Source organism: Equus quagga, chromosome 12, assembly GCF_021613505.1.
Source record: "Equus quagga isolate Etosha38 chromosome 12, UCLA_HA_Equagga_1.0, whole genome shotgun sequence".
NCBI lineage: Eukaryota > Metazoa > Chordata > Mammalia > Perissodactyla > Equidae > Equus > Equus quagga.
Window position 1 is genome coordinate 27,386,623 of NC_060278.1, and position 23,246 is coordinate 27,409,868.

The window sequence follows — 23,246 nt, forward strand, 5'->3', positions numbered from 1 at the left end:
TATGTGGATACTAAATAAAAAGCTTACTTGTGCAAGAAATTAATGCTTTATTTATCACTATATAGTAATTCATTAAGTTTTCTCTTTAATAAAAATCATATAAACAGTTAACTCATTTGCTTTCTCTACATGCTCCATGGGTAACTGCTTTAATCTTGCTCCTCCTACAATCCATTTGATAACGGTTGGACAATGGATGTGGGTGTTGTCTTCTTGTTATTCACATAACCTGTGAAGCAGAAGAATAAAATAGAGTCTGCTTAGACAGAGGAGCAACAGGCAATGGATCCCAAATGTTGGCGTGTGGAACTAAATGATGGCCGCTTCATTCCTGTTCTGGGATTTGGCACCTATGCACCTGAAGAGGTAACAATAGTGTTCTTGGGGTTGAGGATTACAAAAAAAATAGACCGAGCATGAGTGGAAGATGACTTGGATTGTCAAGTCATTGAGGTCCTGTGTTAATCTGGGAGGCTCACTTGGGTCTTGTAACTAGGCTAGAACCATTCCTTATACAAAGAGATAAAGTAGTCAGTGTTCAGTCCTCATTGGGGTCTGACCATGTGGTCACCTGCTCATTATTGTGGGTTTTCCTCCAGGTTCCATCTATTTGCCAGGTTGGAAAAGAGATGAATCTCAGCAGTCAAGAACTCTGACTATCAGCTGCTTTGCTTTGAGGGTGATTGCATGGGAGTTCTTTCTCTAAATATCTGGAATTTAAGAAGTCTTTCCTCCCACTACATATGTATGATCCAGAGAAATATTTGTAGTAATGGTCCTGGAGATGAGGTGAATGGCATTTGATGGGACAGCATTACTCTTCTGTTGTGGATAGCCTGCTGAGTGCCAGACAATAAATATTCCACCTGTAGTTTACCCTGTACTTTTCCTACTGCTTGGAAATTTATTCTGAATGGAAAATATAATATCATTTGAGAGAATAGGCTACAGTCTTTGAGGGCATGATTTCAATTCCTGGTCCATGTTAATGAACTTTTCATTGAAGAAAATAGATAGAGTTGGACTTTAGACATAAGAGAGAGCCAAGTGGGCAAGTCACCAGACTGGAAGCCAGGAGTTTGCTTTCCAATTTTGTCTTTAGCCTATTTAGTTGCATGACAAGGAGTAGTACTAAAACTTTGAGTCTCACTTTCTCAACTATAAAACAGAAGGAAATGTTCAAAGAGACAGTTATGAGATAGATGACAGGACTTGTTTACTTTGTAGTAAAAAGTGGAATGAAGGGCAGAGAAGGGTCAAGGATACCACTGAAGCTTCAGCTTCCACAAACCACTGAATGCCTGTCCACCTAAATAAAGAATATAACCAGCAGAGTTCAGTTAGACCGAGTATACAGTTACTATCATTATCATTGAACAAATAAAGATTCTCAAATATGTGAAAACCAGTAGAATGTTGTTCAGCCTTAAAACAGAAGGAAATTCTGCCATTTACAACCACATGGGTGGACCCATATGACTTGTGTTAAGTGAAAGAAGCCAGACCCAGAAAGAAAAATACTGCATGATCCCACTTACTTACATAATCTGAAAAATTCAAACTCATAGAAGCAGAGATCAGAGAAGTGGTGTCCAGGGTCTGGGGGAGAGGGTGGTAGGCAAAATCAGGAGATGGTGGTCAAAGAGTACAAAATTTCTCACCACACACACAAAACAGTTAATTATGTGATGTGATGGATACGTTAATTAACTTATTTGTGCTAATCGTTTCACAATGTATAAATTTATGAAAACATCACTTTGTACATCTTAAATATATACATTTTAAATTTATATACAATTTTAATTTAGCATGTTCTATGTTACTACACTGGTAGAGTTTTCTAGGAAGCTTTCACCTTGTTTCTTAAGACTTTGTTCCATCGATCTTTTCCTTTTGTTGATTTTTGCTTAGTGACCTCTCACAATACAAATCATATCCATGACTACATCCATATGCTTAATCCTGTGAGCTCTTTCAGCAAATTGCTGAATCTGAGGGTGTTCTTAGGGACCTTCAATGCTAGCGCGATTGCCTGGTATTGAAGGGGTCCCTGGGATGACTAACTTTAAATACTTACCAGCAAAGACCCAGGCAAACTTCTATGTGTTCATCACCACCCATAAGATAACTAACATAAGACATGAGGAAAAGTTGATTCTTAGGAAGGTCAAAGTTTGTACCTTAGCTATCTCTCAATCACATGGGTATCCAACAAATAACTTTGGTTGCTCATCTAGGTTCCTAAGGGTAAAGCTATGGAGGTCACCAAATTAGATGTAGATGCTGGGTTCCACCAAATTGATTAGGCTTTTACATGCAATAATGAAAGGGAGATTGGATGGGTGATCTGAAGAAAAATTGAAGATGCTACTGTGAAGGGAGAAGATGTATTCTATGCTTCAAACGTGTTGTGTACGTTGTATGTGTGCATATGTGTGACCATGATTCCCTGGAAATGACAACTGTTTGATAGGACCAGTAGGTGTTTCATGAATCACGCTTATTGGTGCTTATTGGTACAACTTTCTTCACAGATATTCATGTATTAAATCTAGTGTCAAAATAGATGATGTGGTGGCCAGCCCCATGGCCTAGTGCATAAGTTCGGTATACTACCCTTAGGTGGCCCAGGTTTGATTTTCAGGTGTGGACCTAAAACACTTTTCAGCAGCCATTCTGTGGTGATGATCCACATCCAAAATAGAGGAATATTGGAACAGATGACAGCTCAAGGCAAATTCTCCTCACGAAAAAAGAGCAGGATTGGGTAGCCTGCCTGGTGGCTTAGAATTTAATTTTGCACACTTTACTTTGATGGCATGAGGTTCACAGTTTGGGTTCCTGGGTGTGGACCTGCACACCACTCATCAAGCCATGCTGTGGCAGCATCCTACATACAAAATAGAGGAAGATTGGCACAGATGTTAGCTCAGCGGCAATCTTCCTCAAGTAAAAAGAGGAGGAATGGCAACAGATGTTAGCTCAGGGCATATCTACCTCAGGGAAAAGAAAAAAAAAAGGATGATGGCTTTCTAACCACTGCTTTTTAAAAATTTTATGACTTTAAAGTAAAATCACTTTACATTTCTCACCCTCAGACCATATCATTGTGGTTTAGCATGGAGTACTGAATCAGACAGAACTGTGATCAGATTATAGCTTCCTTATCATCTGGGTGACTTACGAAAATTTCTTAACATTCTGAATCTCAATTCTCACCCCTGTCAATAGGAGAGAGCCTCCATTTCACCATCTCTAACTTGGCACTAAGTGGCATTACAGGTGGTTCAGTCTGAGGATTCAGAGGCTATTTATTGTGAGGGTGGATTATCATCATTATTAGCGGGTTATTTAACATATATTTTATGCTTACCATGTTTTTTAAGTAATTTCCATTCATTACCATTAATTCCTCAACAAATCTCCTAGGTAAACTATTATTATTCTTATTTCATACACATGTAAAATCTAAGCTCAGGAAGCTCCTCTGCTCTCATCTGCTGCCTCAGTCAGTCACTCTGCTCTTTGTTAGAAAGTCCTGATGGGCAGTGGGCACTGGAGAGAAGGACAAGTAACATGTCTACTTTGTAGTAGCTTTGTAACAGCTTTGCTGTACTTCTTGGGGCCAGAAGTATTTGCCAAAGAATTTACCAGAAGTTTTCTTTTGTCATATCAGAAGCTACTATTATTCCAAGCATTAAACATTAGAAAGGAAGACTTAGGAGGCATAAAGTAACAATGGAGACAGAACTGTGCTTCTCATCAAATGTATTTTTCACACAGCCACATGTCCGACTGCAATGCACTTGTGTCAACATCTAGTCACAGCGAAGTAGGGGCAGCCTTTGGGTTGCGTGGGGGACATTGCCCCTATAAATGATGGAGATCAATATGCTCCATCTTGGTAGAACTATGACATGAAACATCAATAGCTAATAGATATCACACAGGATCAGTTTGTTTGGAATGACATAATTTTCCATTGTATCCACCATTACAGCTTAAGCATAGGGTATATCTTACTATGTTATATCCACATATTATTAATAGTGCTAAAGACAAAAAAGGATGACAGAGAATAGAACAAATAGGCAATGTTACATGGGATCCTATATTGATAAATCCAACTCTCTGTAACCCTTACATAGTAATGCTGGTTGAGGGACTTTGAAAAGAGATTGCAACTCGTATACAGCATTCTATCAGTCTCATTAAAAATGAATTACTGCTTCCATCTCCAGTTAGATGGACAGTTCAATCAACTCACCATCCATGGTCTGGCTTCTCTCTTTGAGTAACGGTCCTTTACCAAGATTCAGTGTCAGTCTCTGCTGCTACTGAGAGGTCACCCATCTCAAAATAATAGTAGCTCAAATAGCCTTGGTGAGAAGTATACCAGCAGTTGGCTCATGCATAGTCTTGATCCCTTCCGCCATAGCTATTTAATTCAATGGTCCAGAGTGTAAGTACTGGAGTGGTCAGGTATAGAGGCTAAGTAGCATCCAGCAGACAAGAGCTATTCTTTACCTAATTATCAAGAACATCTCCTGAAGACTCTGGAGGTCATGGAAATCCCCCAGGCAGAGTTATAGGTGCTCATGGTTGGAAGTCTGGGTCAGTGCACACAGATATGTTGACTGCCAAGCAGATACAGGTAGAGAGACAACTGTGTCTATCACAGTAAGACTCCAGATAGTACACTTTTCAATTAACCTTCCTTAAAAACTTTCTGAAAATTACCTATAATTCTCCCTTTAATTCAATTGGTACACTTTATTTTCTTTGTTTTTTTCAGCTTTATTGATGTAACATTGACAAATAAAATTCTAGGATGATTAAGATGTATGCCATGATGATTTGGTACATTTCGAAAAGATTCCCTTGTCAAGTTTAACACATTCATCACTTCATGTATTTATTTTTTTTATGGTAAGAACATGTAAATTCTATTCTCTTAACAAATTTCAATTATACACTACAGTGCTATCAAGTATAGTTACCAAGTGATACATCAGATCCTCAGACCTTATTTGTTTTATAGCTGAAAGTTTGTTCTATTTTACCAAGTCTCCCCTGTCCCCCCAAATTCTAGCCCCTGGCCACCACTTTTCTTCTCTCTGTTTCTATGAACTCAATTTTTTTTTCAGATTTCACCATACAGTATTTGTCTCTCTTTGTCAGGCTTACTTCACTTGGTATAATATCCTGCAGCTTCATCCACGTGGCTGCAAAGGATGAGCTTAGCTTCTTTTTCAAAGCTGAATAATATTCCCTTGTATATATATACCACATAGTCTTTATGCATCCACCCATCAGTGGACACATAGGTTATTTTCATATTTTGGATATGAGAATAATGCTGAAATGAATATGGGAGTACAGATATCTCTTTGTGATAATGATTTTATTTCCTATAGAAAAATACGCAGAAGTTGAATTGCTGGATCATTTGGTAGTTCGATCTTTAATTTCTTGAGGCACATCCACACTGTTTTCCTCAGAGTCTGTACCAATTAGAATGCAAATTTTCACCAATAATGCACAAAAGTTCCCCTTTCTACACATCCTTGATAACCTTTGATATCTCTTGTCTTTTTGATAACAGTCATCCTAATATGTGGGAGGTGACATCACATTGTGGTTTTGCTTTGCATTTCTCTGATGATTAGTGATGCTGATCACCTTTGTAGGTGCCCGTTTTATTTATGTTGTCTTTGGAAAAATGTCTATTCAGGTTCTTTGCCCAATTTTAAGTTGGATTATTTAATGTTTTTTGCTATTAAATTGTATGGGTTTCTTGTATATTTAGGATATTAATTCCATATCAGATATGCGATTTGCAAATATTTTCTCACATTCCACATGTTGAAATTTAATTTCATTGATGGTTTCCTTTCCAGTGCAGAAAATTTTGTTTTGATGTAGCCCCAACTGTTTGTTTTTGCATTGACTGCCTTTGCTTTTGGTGTAAAATGCAAAAATGATTGCCAAGACCAAAGTCAAGGAGCTCACCACTATGCTTTCTTTTATGGGTTTTAAGCAGGTTTCTTTTGTTAATGGTTAAATCCCCAAAGCTTCAGGATCTAGCATATCAGTTGCACAGGAGGCACCTAATAAGTGCTTGTTGCATAAATAGTGAATGAGAGCATCTGGGGAAATAAGGATAAAAGCTAAACCATCACGAACGACTTCAAGAGTTCAGTTGGGTGGAAACTGGATGGAGCATGCAACAGTATTGTGGACACATTCCCAATTCTAAGCCAAAAATAGCTGCTGACATCTGTATCTATATCATCTCTCTCTCTGTATACATGTATATCTATATCTATCTATATCTATATCTTTAGAAGTTTCCTCCAAGTGTCAGAAGGTTTCCTGGTAGTTACTTCCTTACACTGAATCCTTTATTGATTGAGACTTTATTTTCAATGTTCCAGGTTGAAGCCTATTTCACGAATTCATCTCAGATTAGAGGTCATGTAGGAGTTTAGTATGTTTCCCCCAAGGACAGGTGTGTTACCAAGGCTTGCACTATTAAACTGGGGAACAATTGACATGGAGAAATGCCTGGTGAAAATGCTATGAAGGAAATAAATTTCTCCTCTCTGAGTCGAGTGGATTTCTGACACACTGTATTCATATTTTGTAGGTTCCTAAGAGTATGGCTGGAGCGGCCACGAAAGTGGCTATTGATGTGGGTTTCCGTCACATTGACTCAGCGTACCTCTATCAGAATGAGGAGGAGGTCGGCAAGGCCCTTCGAGAGAAGATCAGGGATGGCACTGTGAAGAGAGACGACATATTCTACACCACCAAGGTGCTGTGGGTAGAGTGTCAAGAGGTTGCTGTCAGATCAGATGTTATTTTGAAGAAAAAAAACCTTTTCACTTGGTTTGAATAATTTATTTATCTCATAACATTGTTGAGGCTCATTATAGAAAAACAGAAAAGGCTTGCTTTGCCCTGAAATGTGTTAAGGCTAGGGTTCAGTTTGTTTCTCAACCTCTATGAGCATGTCAGCATTGATATATGAAACATGAATAATAATGCTTTTTTTCTTTATCTGTTATATGGATTGACTGAGTCACTGTGGAGTTCGTCCACTCAATTATCTTTCAGCAGATTCTCTCAGAACATATCCAAATGAGGCTGACATTTAATCATAAAAGGGAGCCAGACTTGGAAATATATTTTTAAAGTTGGCAGTGAGTTTACTAAACTGTGTATAATTTTCTGAGGTGAAAAACCTGGCTTCCAATGTCAAGAAAGCTCAGGTCTCTAGAGAATGATCCTATTTATGTAGACATCAGTGAAAATGTGTTCTTAGTATGTGGGCCTCTCAACAGAACTCTATCCAGGAATTTAATATACAGGAGAGTAGGTTCCATTTCCCCTTGCATGACATTTCTTGACTCTCCATCTGGAGATGTCTTTTCTAATCCTGGAAACACTTAGGTTGCTTTTCTTGGTCCATCTAAGCATTATTCACAGTTTTCTTACAGTCACTCAAATAAATCTTAGTTCCCATCAAAGAACCCATTTATACTAAGTCCCGTAAGTTTAGGCCCTGGGCTTCTTATTTTTAGACCACCACAGATTTTTGTTATCACTTCTCAATCTTTTAAATATGATGTTTAATTTGGGTCCACAAATGTGGGAAATCATAAGCCATTTTTTATTTCTTTGTTCACTGCAGCTTTGGGCTACTTTCCTTCGACCAGAACTGGTTCGACCAGCCCTGGAAAGATCACTGAAGAAACTTGGACTGGACTACGTAGATCTCTTCATCATTCATGTGCCTATTGCTATGAAGGTGGCTTTTAATTTTCCTTGTTATCTCAAGACTATTTCATCACAGCTGTTGCATTTCTGTTGTCTCATTATTGCTGGTTTTCTGGGTTCTTACTGAGAGAGGTAGGTTTGAGTGTAGTAGATAGAATTGCTAAGTGATTTATGAGTCTCTTTGACAGTTGTGTCACTTAACCATCAAGATTCTTTATCCTTATCCCATAGCCTTCAGATGCATTGAACTTCAATGATCTCACTGCATCCACCTCCAAGAGTTGAGGACACCACATAACATGTCTGAATGATATGCTTCTGTCTGTAGTCTGTTAGTGATTAGGGTCCTCAAGAAAGTTGAGTTACAATAGACGGCAGAGATACAATGGTAAATCTCTACCTCTTTAGGGTGGCAGCCCTCTCATATGGATCTCTCAGCCTTACTCAAGAGTGAGGTACCCTGAGATGGTCCATGTTGCACAACTGCAGTCCTTTGTGCTTCACTGATCCAACCTCTCATCACAGGGGATGTTCACTGAGCAAATCTGGTATCCTCACTATATCTGAGTCAGGTAATCATAAACTGGAGCAGAAACACATTGCTGCACAGTAAAGGTAAGTCATGTCATCCACACTAGCCTGTTCCAACAGGAATTAAAATCAATTCCAACTATGGAGAATTCATTTGTAGTGCAGTTCAGGGGTTTGTGTGGAGAAGAGGGTGAAGTTAATTGGGGGAGAGCCCCTTTTCTACAGTCTCTCAGGTAGTTCTGATTTTCCTTCCTCCCATGTTTTCTCTTGCACATATACATGCACACACACACACACACACACACACACATAAAAGCACTTGAATTAGCCTTTTGAAGATTTGTGACCAAGCTTCTTAGGCACCAAGAAGGTCATTCTTCAAAAAATAAGCCTCTGTCATCTTCTCTTCTCTTTGCATTCCAGCCTGGGGAGGAGCTTGTGCCAAAGGATGCTGGTGGGAAAATTATTTTAGATACAGTGGACTTTTGTGACACATGGGAGGTAAGTACTGCCACTGATACTCAAGACATCCAGGGGGGCAACAAGGTAGAAATCACTAGATCAGAGTCAGAAAAAATAGGTTCTGTCCCATCATTTGTCTGCCCTTGGCCCTGCCTCTGCACTTCTCTGTACCATGGTTTCTCATCTGTAACGGAAGGGAGCTGAACAGAATGACTTCTGAGGGTTATTTTTAATCTAAACTTATGTGGTTCTAGGAGTTTCTTTCCCCACCTATCATGTGGAGTCTGGGAGGCCTATAAGAGGATCATCAGAGTAAATTCAAGAGGAGTTAGTGCTCCATCACAGGACACATAAATAGGCCCATGGAGGGAGGGAAACCTGTTTCTGACTTAGCAGAAGGGTGGACTGTAGTAGGAATGTGAATCCTGCCCTTATATATCCTTTCCTACCATTTTTTTTAACCATTCTATGAAAGGGGAAGAAGCCAAACCCTCAACTAGGAAAACATGAGGGTTTCTCTTTATCATTGACTCTGACTTCACTTGCTAAGGAAGTATTAGATGCCTAACAGCAAAATAGTCTCATGGTAGGGGATGGAGAAGGGAATTGAAAAGTATCTTCATGTCTATTTATCATCCTGAGCATGCATGTAACAGAATCAAGGAGACAAAGTGTGTGTGAATGGCAATAAATGACATTAGGAAATAATGTGTACAAGCAATAAAATATGTTCTGTCAAATCATGATATATATGAAAAAGACTTCCATTTTTTTTGAGGAAGATTAGCTCTGAATTGGCATCTGCTGCCAATGCTCCTCTTTTTAGCTGAGGAAGACTGGCCCTGAGCTAACGTCCATGCCCATCTTCCTCTACTTTATATGTGGGACACCTGCCACAGCGTGGCTTGCCAAGTGGTATGTAGGTTCGCACCCAGGATCTGGATGGGTGAACCCCAGGCTGCCAAAGTAGAACATGCAAATTTAGTTGCTGCGTGACTGGGCTGGCCCCAAGACTTCCAATTTTTAGAACATTCAGTGTCAAATGAAAGGGCCAAACTACATGAAACATATGCCACACATTTCCCTCCTCCCCAGGCCCTGGAGAAGTGTAAAGATGCCGGTTTAACCAAGTCAATCGGGGTGTCCAATTTCAATCACAAACAGCTGGAGATGATCCTGAACAAGCCAAGGCTCAAGTACAAGCCTGTTTGCAACCAGGTGAGCCAAGAGCCCACTGGGACTTCTTTGCTTTCCATCCATTGGACCTCCTTCCATAATTAATAGTTTCAAAGTTTGTGGTTTGATGTCACCCATGTAATGATAGTTCCTTTTACTGCCATAGGAAATGCCAAAAAGAAACAGATTGAGTGGCATGGGAAGAGTATTGTTTCAGTTCTTCAAAAGTGGATTTGAGGTTCCTATGAGACCTCAAGGTGGAGATGCTGAGTTGATAGATGACGATAATGGTCTGGAGCTTAAAAAGAATATCAGGGCTAGATTTTGGAGTTGTTACTGTATGGTTGGTAATTAAACTCACGGAAGTGGATTCACTCTCCTGGGAGAGTTCATAGAATGAACATGAAGAAGGCAGAAATGTCAACATTTAAGGATCATGCAAAGAGGCACTGGTTAGGTGATTGAAGAGCAGTTGCCAGACAGGAAGAGAAAATGAAGAGAGTGTGGACTCAGGAAAGCCAAAGAAGAGGGAGTAAAAGGTTTGCATGAGCCGCAGGGTACGTCCTGCTGGGGAGCAGCCATTCCAAACAGGGATGGAACAGTTATTGGATTTAATGTCATGGAGTTTATGGAAACTCACAGGAGCAGTTACAGAGAGGTGAGAAAAAAATCCAGAGAGAAAAGCCAAGGAGAAGAAAGTGAAGAAACGGAGAAATCATAATTAAAAGAAATAATTTCTAAAAATTACATCCAATGCTGCCAATTTTCAAGCACTGTTATATTGTAATCTTGCATAGCCCTTTTGTAAAATAGTTTGAAAGTTATGAAAGAAACCATTCAAATATTTGTATTCTTTACCTTAGTTATTTAACTTCTAGGAATCTATTTGTAGAAAATTATTCAATATATGTTAAAATGTCACTGCCTTTTTCCTTCTTCTTCCTCCTCCTCCTTATTCTCTCTCTCTCCTCCAATTTATTTGTGAAAGAAACTAAGCTTTATTTCCTTTAATTTTCCCCACACAATTGATGTCACTAATTGATCCACGTTATGCAGTTTGACATGTTACTGTCTTTGTAATCCTGCAAATTGGAGGTTACATATAAAGACTTGATCACATATATATGTCCCATTGTGAATTCACAAATGTTAGGAAATATGATGTTTTCCAGTCCAACATAGTTACTCTTCTTATTCATGATCAAATTCTCACCATTTTATTGCCTCTTCAAGTGAGCTCCTGAGTCCTTTCACATGCCTCATAATGTTTCCTGTCTTCTTTACTTTCTAAAGTGTAAGATATTCTAGGCTCCAATTGTAGCTTTTACCCCAGAACTGGAATCAGCCATTTTTAAGTAGTCTTGGTTTCCTTCAGGAGGAAATGGCATTTAAGGACCACAACCTAGCCCTACAAGTCCTTAGTCATTTCAAACACTAACCAAAAATTTAAGGGAATTCTTTTCTCATTCCTAAAACCTGATAGCATTTGAAGGTATTTCAGAAGGTGCATGGGAAAAATGTACCAGTCTGAATAATACAATACATATATTGATGTGGTATTAGACATTTCTTAAAAGGACTTTTCAAATTTACAGGTTGTTGATTCATATATTCTGACACTTTTTGTTCTTGGCAACTTACAGGTGAAATGCCACCCTTACCTCAACCAGAGCAAACTGCTGGAGTTCTGCAAGTCCAAGGACATTGTCCTAGTTGCCTACAGTGCCCTGGGGTCCCATAGAGACCCAAAATGGTAATAAGAACACTAGAGTTAACCTATGCCAGCAACTCTATTGATGAAGAAACATTTTATTCAAGTTTTAACATTTAATTATGGAAAGGTTCAAGCATAGAAAAGTGAATAGAATAAAGTCATCAACAGATGAATAGATAAAGAAGATGTGTTATACATACACAATGGAATACTACTCAGCCATAAAAGATGAAATCTTGCCATTTGCAACAATGTGGATGGAAATTGTGCTCGTTACACCAAGCAAAAAAGTCAGATGGAGAAAGTCAAGTACTGTATGATCTCACTCATTAGTAGAAGATAAAAACAACAGCAAAAACAAACAAACATAGATATACCAATTAGATTGGTGGTTATCAGATGGGGAGGCGGGAGGGAGAAGGAGAAAGGGGTGACAGGGCATATTTCTAAGGTAAGGCGATGGATGGTAATCAGTCTTTGGGTGGTGAATATGATGTAGTCTGCAGAGAAAATGAAATATAGTGACGTACACCTGAAATTTATATATTATTTTAAGCCAATGTTACCTCTATAAAAAAAATTGTATAATAATACCCAGGTACCATCTCTGGACTTCAGTCATCACCAACATTCTTTCATCCTTGTTTCCTTTTATGTCCACCTACTCCAAACCTCACTCAATATTATTTTTTAAGGTAATTTGATGGCAAATTTTATGCAACTCATAATGCATATCTCAGCTTTCCACTTTTGATAAATGGATGTACTGTATAACCCGGCCCCTATCGTGATACAGAACCTAACTCCTGACAAATTTCTTCTGTATTCATTTCCAGACAATTCTTCCTCCCCTCAAGGCAACCATATTTTTGATTTCTTTTTTCAACTTAAATAAGTTTAGTGTGTTTTAGTACTTCATTTATAAAAGAAGTCATAGCGTATATACTCTCTGCTATCCAGCTCCTTTGGCTGAGAATAACATCTTGAGATCTATCCATGCTGTTGCAAGTATCTAGTTCATGTCTTTTTCCTGCTGAGGAATATTCCATTGCATGAACACAAGTACCACAAGTTTTTTCTCCATTCACTCATTGATGGAAATATTAGTTGTTTCCAGTTTGGTACATTTATGAGTGAATTTCTGTGCATATACATAAAACTCTTTTTTAATCATACTATATTTTACCTTCATCACTCAATTATCTGAGGAATTTGGGGGAAAGGATACTCTAGATTTTCAGTCCTACACCTGTCTGTGTTTCATGATTTTTGTTTTCAGGGTGGAAAGAGATAGTCCATATCTCTTGGAGGATCCAATCTTGAATGCTATTGCCAAGAAACACAATCGAAGTCCAGGCCAGATTGCTCTGCGCTACCAGCTACAACGTGGTGTGGTGGTCCTGGCCAAGAGCTTCAATGAGAAGAGAATCCAAGAGAACTTCCAGGTACAGGCTGGACACTCTCAAGGGAGGGAGGACAGGGTATTTTGTTGGGGGCCATGTCTCTTGTCTTTAAGCATCCACCAATGTTCTTTCAATCCCATGCCTCTGTCCCAGTGTTTTAATGGGGCATCTTGGAAGGGTGGGATGAGAGAGCACTGGCTTCAGAGTCCTAAGTTTTATGACTTCTAGACCTAGCTTTGCTGCTTCCTAGTTGTGTGACACTGAGCACATTTCATCTCTGATTTTTTCTCAGTTGTAGGAGTCCCTTTCTGCACAGTAACTTTTTTTTTTTAATTGGGTTCATAATAGCTAACAACATTGTGAAATTTAAGTTGTACATTACCTGTCTGTCCCCATATAAGTGCTTCCCTTCACCTCCTGTGCCCACCCCCCAAGCCCCTTCCCCTGGTAACCACTGAATTGTTCTCTTTCTCTGTATGTTTGTTTATCTTCCACATATGAGTGAAATCATATGATGTTTGTCTTTCTCTGTCTGACTTATTTTGCTTAACATAATACCCTCCAGGTCCATCTATTTTGTTGTGAATGCGGCATTTTTTCCTTTTTTATGCTGAGTAGTATTCCATTATATATACATATACACCACATCTTCTTTATCAAATCATCAGTCAATGGGCACTCGGGTTGATTCCCTGATCTTGGCTATTGTGAATAATGCTGCAATGAACATAGGGGTGCATGAGGCACTTTGAATTGCTGTTTTCAGGCTCTTTGGCTAGATACCCAGGAGTAGGAAGACTGGGTCATATGGTATTTCTATTTTTTGTTTTTTGAGAAATCACCACACTGTTTTCCATTTTGGCTGTACCAGTTTGCATTCCCACCAGCAGTGTCTGGAGGGCACCCTTTTCTCCACAACCTCTCCAACTTTTGTTGTTCTTTTTCTTTGTGACTATAGCCATTTTAATGGGTGTAAGATGCTATCTTAGTGTAGTTTTTGATTTGCATTTCCCTGCTGATTAATGATGTTGAACATCTTTTTATGTGTCTATTGGCCATCTGTATATCTTCTTTGGAGAAATGTCTGTTCATATCCTCTGCCCACTTTTTGATTGAGTTGTTTACTTTTTTCTTGTTCAGTTGTGTGAATTCTTTGTATACCCTGAAGATTAACCCCTTGTTGGATATATAATTTGCAAATATTTCCTCCCAATTGATGGATTGTCTTTTTGTTTTGATCCTGGTTTCATTTGCCTTTCAGAAGCTCTTTAGTCTGATGAAGTCCCACTTGTTTATTTTTCCTTTTGTTTCTCTTATCCGAGAAGACATGGTATTCAAAAAGTTCCTTTTAAGGTACATGTCAAAGAGTGTACTACCTATGTTTACTTCTGGGAGTTTTATGGTTTCAGGTCTTACCTTCAAGTCTTTGATTCACTTTGAGTTTACTTTTGTGTATGATGTAAGATAATGGTCTACTTTCAGTCTTTTGCATGTGGCTGTCCAGTTTTCCCAGCACCATTTATTGAAGAGACTATCTTTTCTCTATGGTATCTTCTTAGCACCTTTGTCAAAGATTAGTTGTATGTAGATGTGTGGTTTTATTTCTGGGCTTTCATTTTTGTTCCTTTGATCTGTGTACCTCTTTTTGTACCAGTGCCATGCTGTTTTGATTACTATTGATTTGTAGTACATTTTGAAGTCAGGGAATGTGATGCCTCCAGCTTTGTTCTTTTTTCTTGGGAATGCTTTACTATTCAGGGTCTTTTGTTGCCCTATACAAATTTTAGGATTCTTTGTTCGATTTCCGTGAAGAATGTCATTGGGATTCTGATTGGGATTACATTGAATCTGTAGATTTACTTTGGGTAAGATAGACATTTTAACTATGTTTATTCTTCTGATCCATGTTCATGGAATATCTTTCCATTTCTCTATGTCGTCAACAATTTCCTTCAATAATTTCTTATAATTTTCATCGTATAAGTCTTTCACCTCCTTGGTTAAATTTCTTCCTAGCTTTTTTTTTTTCTTTCTGTTGTGATTGTAAATGGGATTGTATCCCTAAGTTTTCTTTTTGTTACTTTGTTATTGAATGTAGAAATGCAAATAATTTTTGTAAGTTGATTTTGCACCCTGCAAATTTACTGTAGTTCTTAATTATTTCTAATAGTTTTCCAACGGATTCCTTAGGGTTTTCTATATATAAGATCATGTCATCTGCAAACAGTGAGAGTTTCACTTCTTCATTCATTTCCTACTTTAATTCTTTTTGTACCTTTTGCTTGCCTAACTTCTCTGGTCAACACTTCCAGTACAATGTTCAATAATAGTGGTTAGAGGGGGCTCTCTTGTCTTGTTCTTGTTCTCAGAGGGATGGCTTTCAGTTTTTCCTCATTCAGTATGATGTTGTCTGTAGGTTTGTCATATATGGCCTTTATTATGTTGAAGTAATTTCCTTCTAACCTCATTTTGTTAGGAGTTTTTATTGTGAATCTCTGCTGGATATTGTCAAATTCTTTCTCTGCATCTACTGACATGATCATGTGGTTTTTATTCCTCATTTTGTTAATGTGGTATATCACATTGATTGATTTGCAGATTTGGAACCACCTCTGTGTTCCTAGTATAAATCCCACTTGATCATGGTTTATGATTTTTTTTGGTCTTGCCATATTTTGGTTGCCAGTATTTTGTTGAGGATTTCTGCATCTATGTTCATCAGAGATATTGGCCTGTACTTTTCCTTTTCTGTGTTGTACTTGTCAGACTTTGTTGTCAGGGTAATGTTGGCCTTGTAGAATGTGTTAGGAAGTGTTCTGTCTTCCCTAATTTTTTGGAATATTTTGAGAGGGATGAGTATTAAATCTTTTTTGCATGTTTGGTAGATTTAGTTGGGGAAGCTGTCTGGTCCTGAACTTTTATTTTTTGAGAGGTTTATAATTACTGTTTCAATCTCTTTTCTTGTGATTGGTCTATTCGATTACCTATGGCTTCTTGATTCAGCATTGGCAGATTCTAAGAGTCTAAGAATTTATCCACTTCTAGATTTCCAATTTGTTGGCGTATAACTTTTTGTAGTATTCTCTTATAAGAATTCGTATTTCTGTGGTATCCCTTATAATTTCTCCTCTTTCATTTCTAATTGTGGTTATCTGAAGTTTCTCTCTTTTTTTCTTTGTAAGCCTGGCTAGGGATTTGTCAATTTTGTGTATCTTCTTAAAGAGCCAGTTCTTTCCTTCCTTGATTCTTTCTACTGTATTTTTTGTTTCAATTGCATTTATTTCAGCTCTGATTTGTGTTTCCCTCTTTCTGTTGACTTTTGACTTTCTTTGTTCTCCTTTTCTAATTCAGTTTAGGTGTAGTTTGAGATGGCATATTTGGGAAAGGGTTTTTCCTTTTTCTTTATTTTTTGAGGAAGATTAACCATGAGCAAACATCTGCCACCAATCCTCCTGTTTTTGCTGAGGAAGACTGGCCCTGGACTAACATCCATGCCCATCTTCCTCTACTTTATATGTAGGACGCCTGCCACAGCATGGTTTGACAAGTGGTGCGTAGGTCCACACCTGAGATCCAAGCCAGCAAACCCCAGGTCACTGAAGTAGAACGTGCAGACTTAACCGCTGCACTACTGCGCCAGCCTCTGGGAAAGTTTTTATTTCTCTATCATATCTTAAGGATATTTTTGCTGGAGAGTATTCTTTGCTGAAATGTTTTTTCTGTCAAATATTTGAATATATCATTCCACTTTCTCCTTGCCTGTAAGGTTTGTGCTGAGAAATCTGCTGAAAGACTGATAGGGGATACGTTATAAGTTATTTTCTTCTGACTTGCTGTTATTAGTCTTTTTTCTTTGTCATTGACCTTTGCTAGGTTCACAACTATATGTCTTGCATTAGGTCTTTTTACATTGACATGGTTAGGAGTTCTGATGGCCTTTTTCATGTGGATTTCCATCTTCTTCCCCAGTTTGGGAAGTTCTCCACTATTATTTCTTTGAACAAGCTTTCTGCTCCATTCTCTTTCTCTTCTCCCTCTTGAATGCCTATAATTCTTATGTTGCATTTCATAATTGAATCAGGTATTTCTCAGAGACTTTCTTCATTACATTTTAGTCTTAGTTCTCTCTCCTCCTCTGTCATAAGCATTTCTATATTTCTGTTCTCAATATTGGTGATTTGTTCCTCCATGTCATCAGCCTTATTGTTCAGGGAATTCATATTCTGCTTTATCTCATCCATTGTGTTTATCATCTCCAATATTTCTGATTGGTTCTTCATTACAGTTTCAATCTTTTTTGTGAAATAGCTCATAAAATCATTGAGCTATCTGAATTTTCTTTAAACTCATTGAGTTTTTGAATAATAGCTATTTTGAATTCTCTGTCATTTACTTTATAGATTTCTATATCTTCAGGATTGATTTCTGGGTATGTGTCATCTTCGTTCTGGTATGGAGATTTAATATATATTTTTTTCATACTGCCAGATGGTGTGGATTTGTGCTTTCACATTGTGGTAGTCTTTGATCACTGCTTCCACCTGTGGTCACTGGGTATAGGTCAATAGCTGTGTATTCTGAGCCTACTGTGATCCACAGGACAGCTCCCAGGTGCTGGGCTGGGGCACCAAGTGGAGGGGAGTGGCAATTTCTTTCTCCTGTACCATCTTGGATTCTTTTCACTCTGCCTTTGCTATCTTCTCTCTTGGAGTGTTGGCTTGAAGACGCCCCCAATATAGCTAATCATCTCTGTGAGGGGCTTTCCTCTGGACTGTGAGGGACCTTAGAGATCTGTGGTGTTCCCACAGAGGGCTGCTGCTACCTCTCTCCTTTCATCTCAGGGGCAATGTGCAGTCCTTGAGTGCTGCCCTCCTGAGAGAAAGAGAAGCTTTCTCTTACCTCATTCCACTTCCTTGGTAGGGGCTTCAGTATATCCACCTTCCAACGTGTGGCTGCATGGTTCTCTCAGATGTCTTTTGTATTTGCGGATGTTCTCTGTTGGAATATGAATGTCCTTGTCACTGTGTCTTAGAGGGGAGAGTTTACAGGGAGAGCTCACTCCTCCATGAAGATGATGTCACCACTACGCAGAGGAACTTTTAAAAACCTGGTTCCTCTTCTTCACCTTTTCTACCTGATGAACACCTATTTGTAAGCCAATATTAAATATTAAACCAAATAACATTAGCTTCTTTGTTAAACCTTTGGGATACCCCAGCACAGTTGTTGACCACCATAGCTCTAGGCATGGTTCAGTTAGTAAGTTTTCCTTATTAAATTAAAATTGTTTCTTTATGTGTCACTGTGCTCTGTAGACTGTGAGACCCTAAATTTAGTGATTTCCTCTAGGTAATGTTTTAACACCTTTTCCCCAGCAGAGCTCCTGGAAGGTCAGAAGCTAGATATCAGTTTACAGACTGACCAAGTTAACAAACAAAAGAATAAAGTTGTTCCCTAAATTCTGCCTCATATATCTACTCGTGCCTTAAATATATCAGTGGTCTTCAAACTATTTTGTTGTGAAACTCATGAGAATTGTGAAAAACTTCTTAAACTCTGCCCCAGTTTAAGATAACCACAAGAAATGTCATCATGAGTTTAATATTTGCAAAAGAAGAGATTTGGAGCACATTATTGATAATGTATATGATCCAAAACCTTGAAGCTCTAGATTTAGTTCACTCAACTTATAGAAATATCAAATAGAGAATTTTAAATCTCATTGTTAAATCAATCAGGAGAAATATCCCTTCTAATTTTCAATTCAACTCATCATGTTAACACATATCCCCACATCAACCAAATCGCTTCTGGAGTATGTTTTAATAGGAGTGACAGATGGATAGGTAGATGACAGAAAAATAAGGCACTGAGTTTTCCATGAAATTGTCCCCTGTATGAAATAATGAGCTTCCCACTTTAATATTTCTTACCAAAGATCTGTCTGCTCTGCTGCTAACGGACTCTCCATTAGGTGCTATGTACCCTCAATTAAAAACAAATCTGGACTTAAATAGGAGAGACTTTATTCAAAAGGGACAACTCTCTGAATGTAAGATCTATAAATGTCTCAAAGATCAATCAAACTTTTCTGTTCTAGGGAAGAGTAAAGACTCCTAGAAAGAGAAACATGTTTGGTAGTTGGCGTAAGCTGGTGATGTGATTGGACAGTTGATCAGGGAATACTTTTTCAAGAGGATGGTAGATTCATGGAGAAGCCTTCACATGCAGCTACTCTTCCTGCCAATGCTTGCATAAGTTAAAGGCTGTAAAATTCTGGAGGCTGGTGGGGAAGGAAAAATCTGAATAAATTTGGGTCGTCAGCAGGTATTTTGTCCAGATTGTCCTACTGTCCCTTTGTTTGTACAAAGGGGATTTTTTTCCTCTTCTCCAATAATAAATTCAAAGGAAAGAATGGGATTGATGAGCTGTGAGACTTTTTTGTGTAAATTGGATAGAAAAGGAGTGGGAGTGGGCAGGGAGAGGAAGAGAACCCAGAAAGTAGAGTTCTTAGGCCAGTACACTTGGAGACTGATGACAGAGAAGGATTGCCCAGACCCTCTCCTTGCCTCTGTCTGGCTGGAAGGTCCTCAACTTCCCAGGTAGAAGCCAACTGCATTGGGGGAAAGTTTAATGTGATTCTCTCTTTCATTTCAGGTTTTTGACTTTGAATTGACTCCAGAAGACATGAAAGCAATTGATGGTCTCAACAGAAATTTCCGATATGAAAAATTGCTTTTGTAGGTGATCTATAGATTGTTTTCCACAGTATGTTTTCTGTAGCATGGAAGTTAGCAGAGGAACTAAACTTCCCTAAATCAGGAAGACAGGCCTTATTTGTGGTGTAGGAGTAAAACAGGTGCTTTCTGTAGACCGCAGACCAGAGGTCACTCCAGGACTCAGTCTCTGATCCAACAGAAACTTGAACGGGTCCCAGTACACACCATAAGTTAAACTGCCAGAGTTTGTTTGCATCATGAAGAATTCACTACTTTTATGCACCTAGTCTTTGTATATGGTGAGCTTTCATACAGGACTGAATTATCTTTTCGAAACTGAAAGCACGATGCCTATGACCCACCAACATTTAGGGGCTTATAAAATGTTTCATCTTTAATACTTCTTAAAATCAAAATAAACAATATTTATATTAATAATTACTATATAATAATGAATTCAACCTGGATTCTATTCATTTTTTCCTAATAAAAAAATAAAATGTAACATTACCTTTTTTTTTTTTGGGAGGAATGGGCCAAGGAAGGGAAATGTGTGTAGGTGCTGTGCAAGTCATACTATGGCCCTGCTTCCACTTCCTCTCCTAAGTGTACAGTGACATTTCTTGTTAATGGCATTACTGTTCCCAGACACCATCCGTTTCTTCCAAATTTATCTCCTCAGTGGCCTTTTTTTGTCTATCACAACTCTCATTTCCTCAGCTATGTAGTCTTACCAAACTGAATTATAAATTTATCATGAACTCAGTTGACCCTAATGTTAGTGACTGATCTATCCCCAGCAGCATACAAGAAAAGATCCTCTGGCTCGCTATGCTTCTTGAGTCAAGGCTTACTGCAGGGTGGCCTTTGTCCATCAGGAGACTATCCCCTGGGAGCCTCCACCTCCTTTGACCTTGACTTGTTCACAAACACAGTATTCCAGTTGTGCAGGTCCTGCAGGAGCATCTCAGGATGAAGAGAGAGAAGACTAATGAAACTGAGAAATTTCAAAGAGAGTTTAGAAATAAGGGGAATAAAGTTTTAGTTATAGAATAAAGATTTAGTTCCAAAAGAAAGATCTCAAAATTCTCCTTCTTGTTTGGGAAACTATATCATGATTCCAGAAAAGTAATCTTTCTATTCCCAAAGGCATTTAAGTGTAAGTCTGTGATCAATCTCCTTCATTAGGCTGTGAAAATCTAGTCTCACTCATCTTTGTGGTCGTATGTCAACAGTACAGCTCCTGGCCCATAGGATTGCTCAGAATGCACTCTTCAGGGAAATTGAATTGAAAAGCACAAACTTGAAAAGGAAAATAAGAATATGGAAAAAAAAGAAAATAACAGTAATACTAATTATTGAATAACAAGTATTCTCATAAATTATAAATTCAGAAAACCGTAATCCCATTTTGTAGGTATGGTTATGTAGGTGTAAATGTTATCTCCTCAATAGATTAGAAGTTCCTTAATGGAGGGACTCTCAATTGTTGAGGGCTCTCAGTGTATATTTGTTGAATGGATGCATGAAAGAAAGCAGGAAAATCCTTGCTGTGTTCATTCTCACTGGCTAGGGACAAAAGTTACAGCAACATTTTAGCCGTAGTTCTTATTACATTTACTTATAAATGTAAATTGTAGTCTCAATTAAGCTACATGCCCCTTTGGTGTTTATATTATATGGAATCATAGGAATTTGGCATGCAGGTAATGTTTGCACATGATCAGGGAGCCTGCATGTATGTGTATATGGTTAGAAGGAGGGACGTCAGTGTAATTTACTTTTCAGCCCATCTTGACAACATGCTCAGAGAAACTGTCTCTGACATCGGAAAGACACTTAATACAGTAATATCTCTCCTTCTCTTTCAGTGCTGTTGATCACCTTTATTATCCGTATTCTGAAGAATATTGACCGTGAGTTATCCACCAAGAGTTATACCAGAATTTCCTACTTCTAAGCGTTTGGAGAGGATTTCTGAACTTGACAGAGCTGACTCAAAGCAGTGTCTGTAGTTTCAGGCTGCTAGCCTTTCTTTTTGTTCATTTCTTTCTTTTTTCTTTTTATGAAAAAATAAATACTTCAATATACAGATGTCTGCTTTTCCTGATTACTAAAATGATACATACAAATTATAGAAAGCTTGAAAATAAAAAGGAAAAGATAGAGAATAAAAATAACTTGTAGTTAGGGGCCAGCCCAATGGTATAGTGGTTAAGTTCACATTCCGCTTCAGTGGCCTGGGGTCATGGGTTTGGATCGTGGGTGTGGGCCTACCTACCACTCACCAGCCATGATGAGGTGGCATCCTAGGTACAAAATAGAAGACGATTGGCACAGATGTTAGCTCAGTGAAAATCTTCCTCAAGCAAAATGGGAAGATTGGCAACAGACCTTAGCTCAGGTCCAAACTTCCTCACCAAAAACAAACAAGCCAAAAATCACCAAAAAGACCCTTATCATTAGCTCATTTAAAAATTCTTGAACTCTCTCTGCATTTTATTTCATGATTTTCCTATAGAATGTGTGTGTTTATTTTAAATATTGAAATAATCTCTATATATTGTATACATTTTTTCTTAACATAAGTATTTTCCAAAGCTATCAAATATTATTAAAAATTCCAGTATTATATTTTGTTTGTTGTAAAGCAGTGAATCTTATTAATTTATTTAATTTCTTTATCACCTGCCTATGTTTTGACATTTTGAATAGTTCTTGTATATTTTCCCATCGATTTGTTTATTCACCCAGCAAATCTTTATTGAACATCTTTTATGTGCCAGATAGTGTCTTATCAGTAAGTAAAATAGACAGGAAATTAAATTAGAATGAGAAGTGTCCAGAGTTGACTGCTAGTGGAGGAAGAAGATGGTGAAGGAAATAAGGAGTACTGAGCAGTTAGAAATTGGTAAGTGCCAGTTGCGGGATAATTCTGCAGAGTCTTACCTCACTGTATGTCTGATAAGTGGAGGCACTGAATGTCCTGCACTCTACACTATTTGTTCAAAAACTTTCACAGCAAACAGGCTTGGAATGTAGAGATAGTAGCTCCCTCCAAAGAAATGGAGGTTATGCCTATTGTCCAGTAATATAAAGAAAATATCTCCCTCCAGAGAAAGGGCAGAGATGCTCCGTGCCTGCTGTAATCAATCCGAGTTCCCTAGATTCAATATTTTCTTCCTGTAAGTCAATCTGCAAGTTCAGGTGTTGCGTGGGCCCCCTCACTTTACCCTGTAGAATTGAGGACTTCAGGACCTAGCACAGCAAACCTTATTGTGGGAAGCATTTTCCCAATATATCCATGTATCAAATAATCACATTGTAAACCTTAAACTTACAAAGTGTCACATGTCAACTATATTTCAATGAAGATGAAAAAAATGTTTCTTTGGCTACAGCTTTTGTTGTAAGTAGAAAACTATACTTCTTTGACACACAAGTTTGATGACTGCA

At 38.2% G+C, this 23,246-nt stretch overlaps 1 protein-coding gene across 1 annotated transcript; it reads left to right on the top strand.

Annotated features, from left to right (window-relative positions):
- Positions 1-160: 160 nt before the first annotated feature.
- LOC124248707 (aldo-keto reductase family 1 member C15-like) lies at positions 161-21,884 on the top strand. Its single transcript, XM_046679082.1, has 9 exons — positions 161-366; positions 6,653-6,820; positions 7,700-7,816; positions 8,740-8,817; positions 9,874-9,996; positions 11,598-11,707; positions 12,948-13,113; positions 19,729-19,811; positions 21,662-21,884. Exons 1-9 carry the CDS (start codon positions 283-285, stop codon positions 21,702-21,704), a joined length of 972 nt encoding a protein of 323 aa, XP_046535038.1. The 5' UTR covers positions 161-282; the 3' UTR covers positions 21,705-21,884.
- Positions 21,885-23,246: the final 1,362 nt, after the last annotated feature.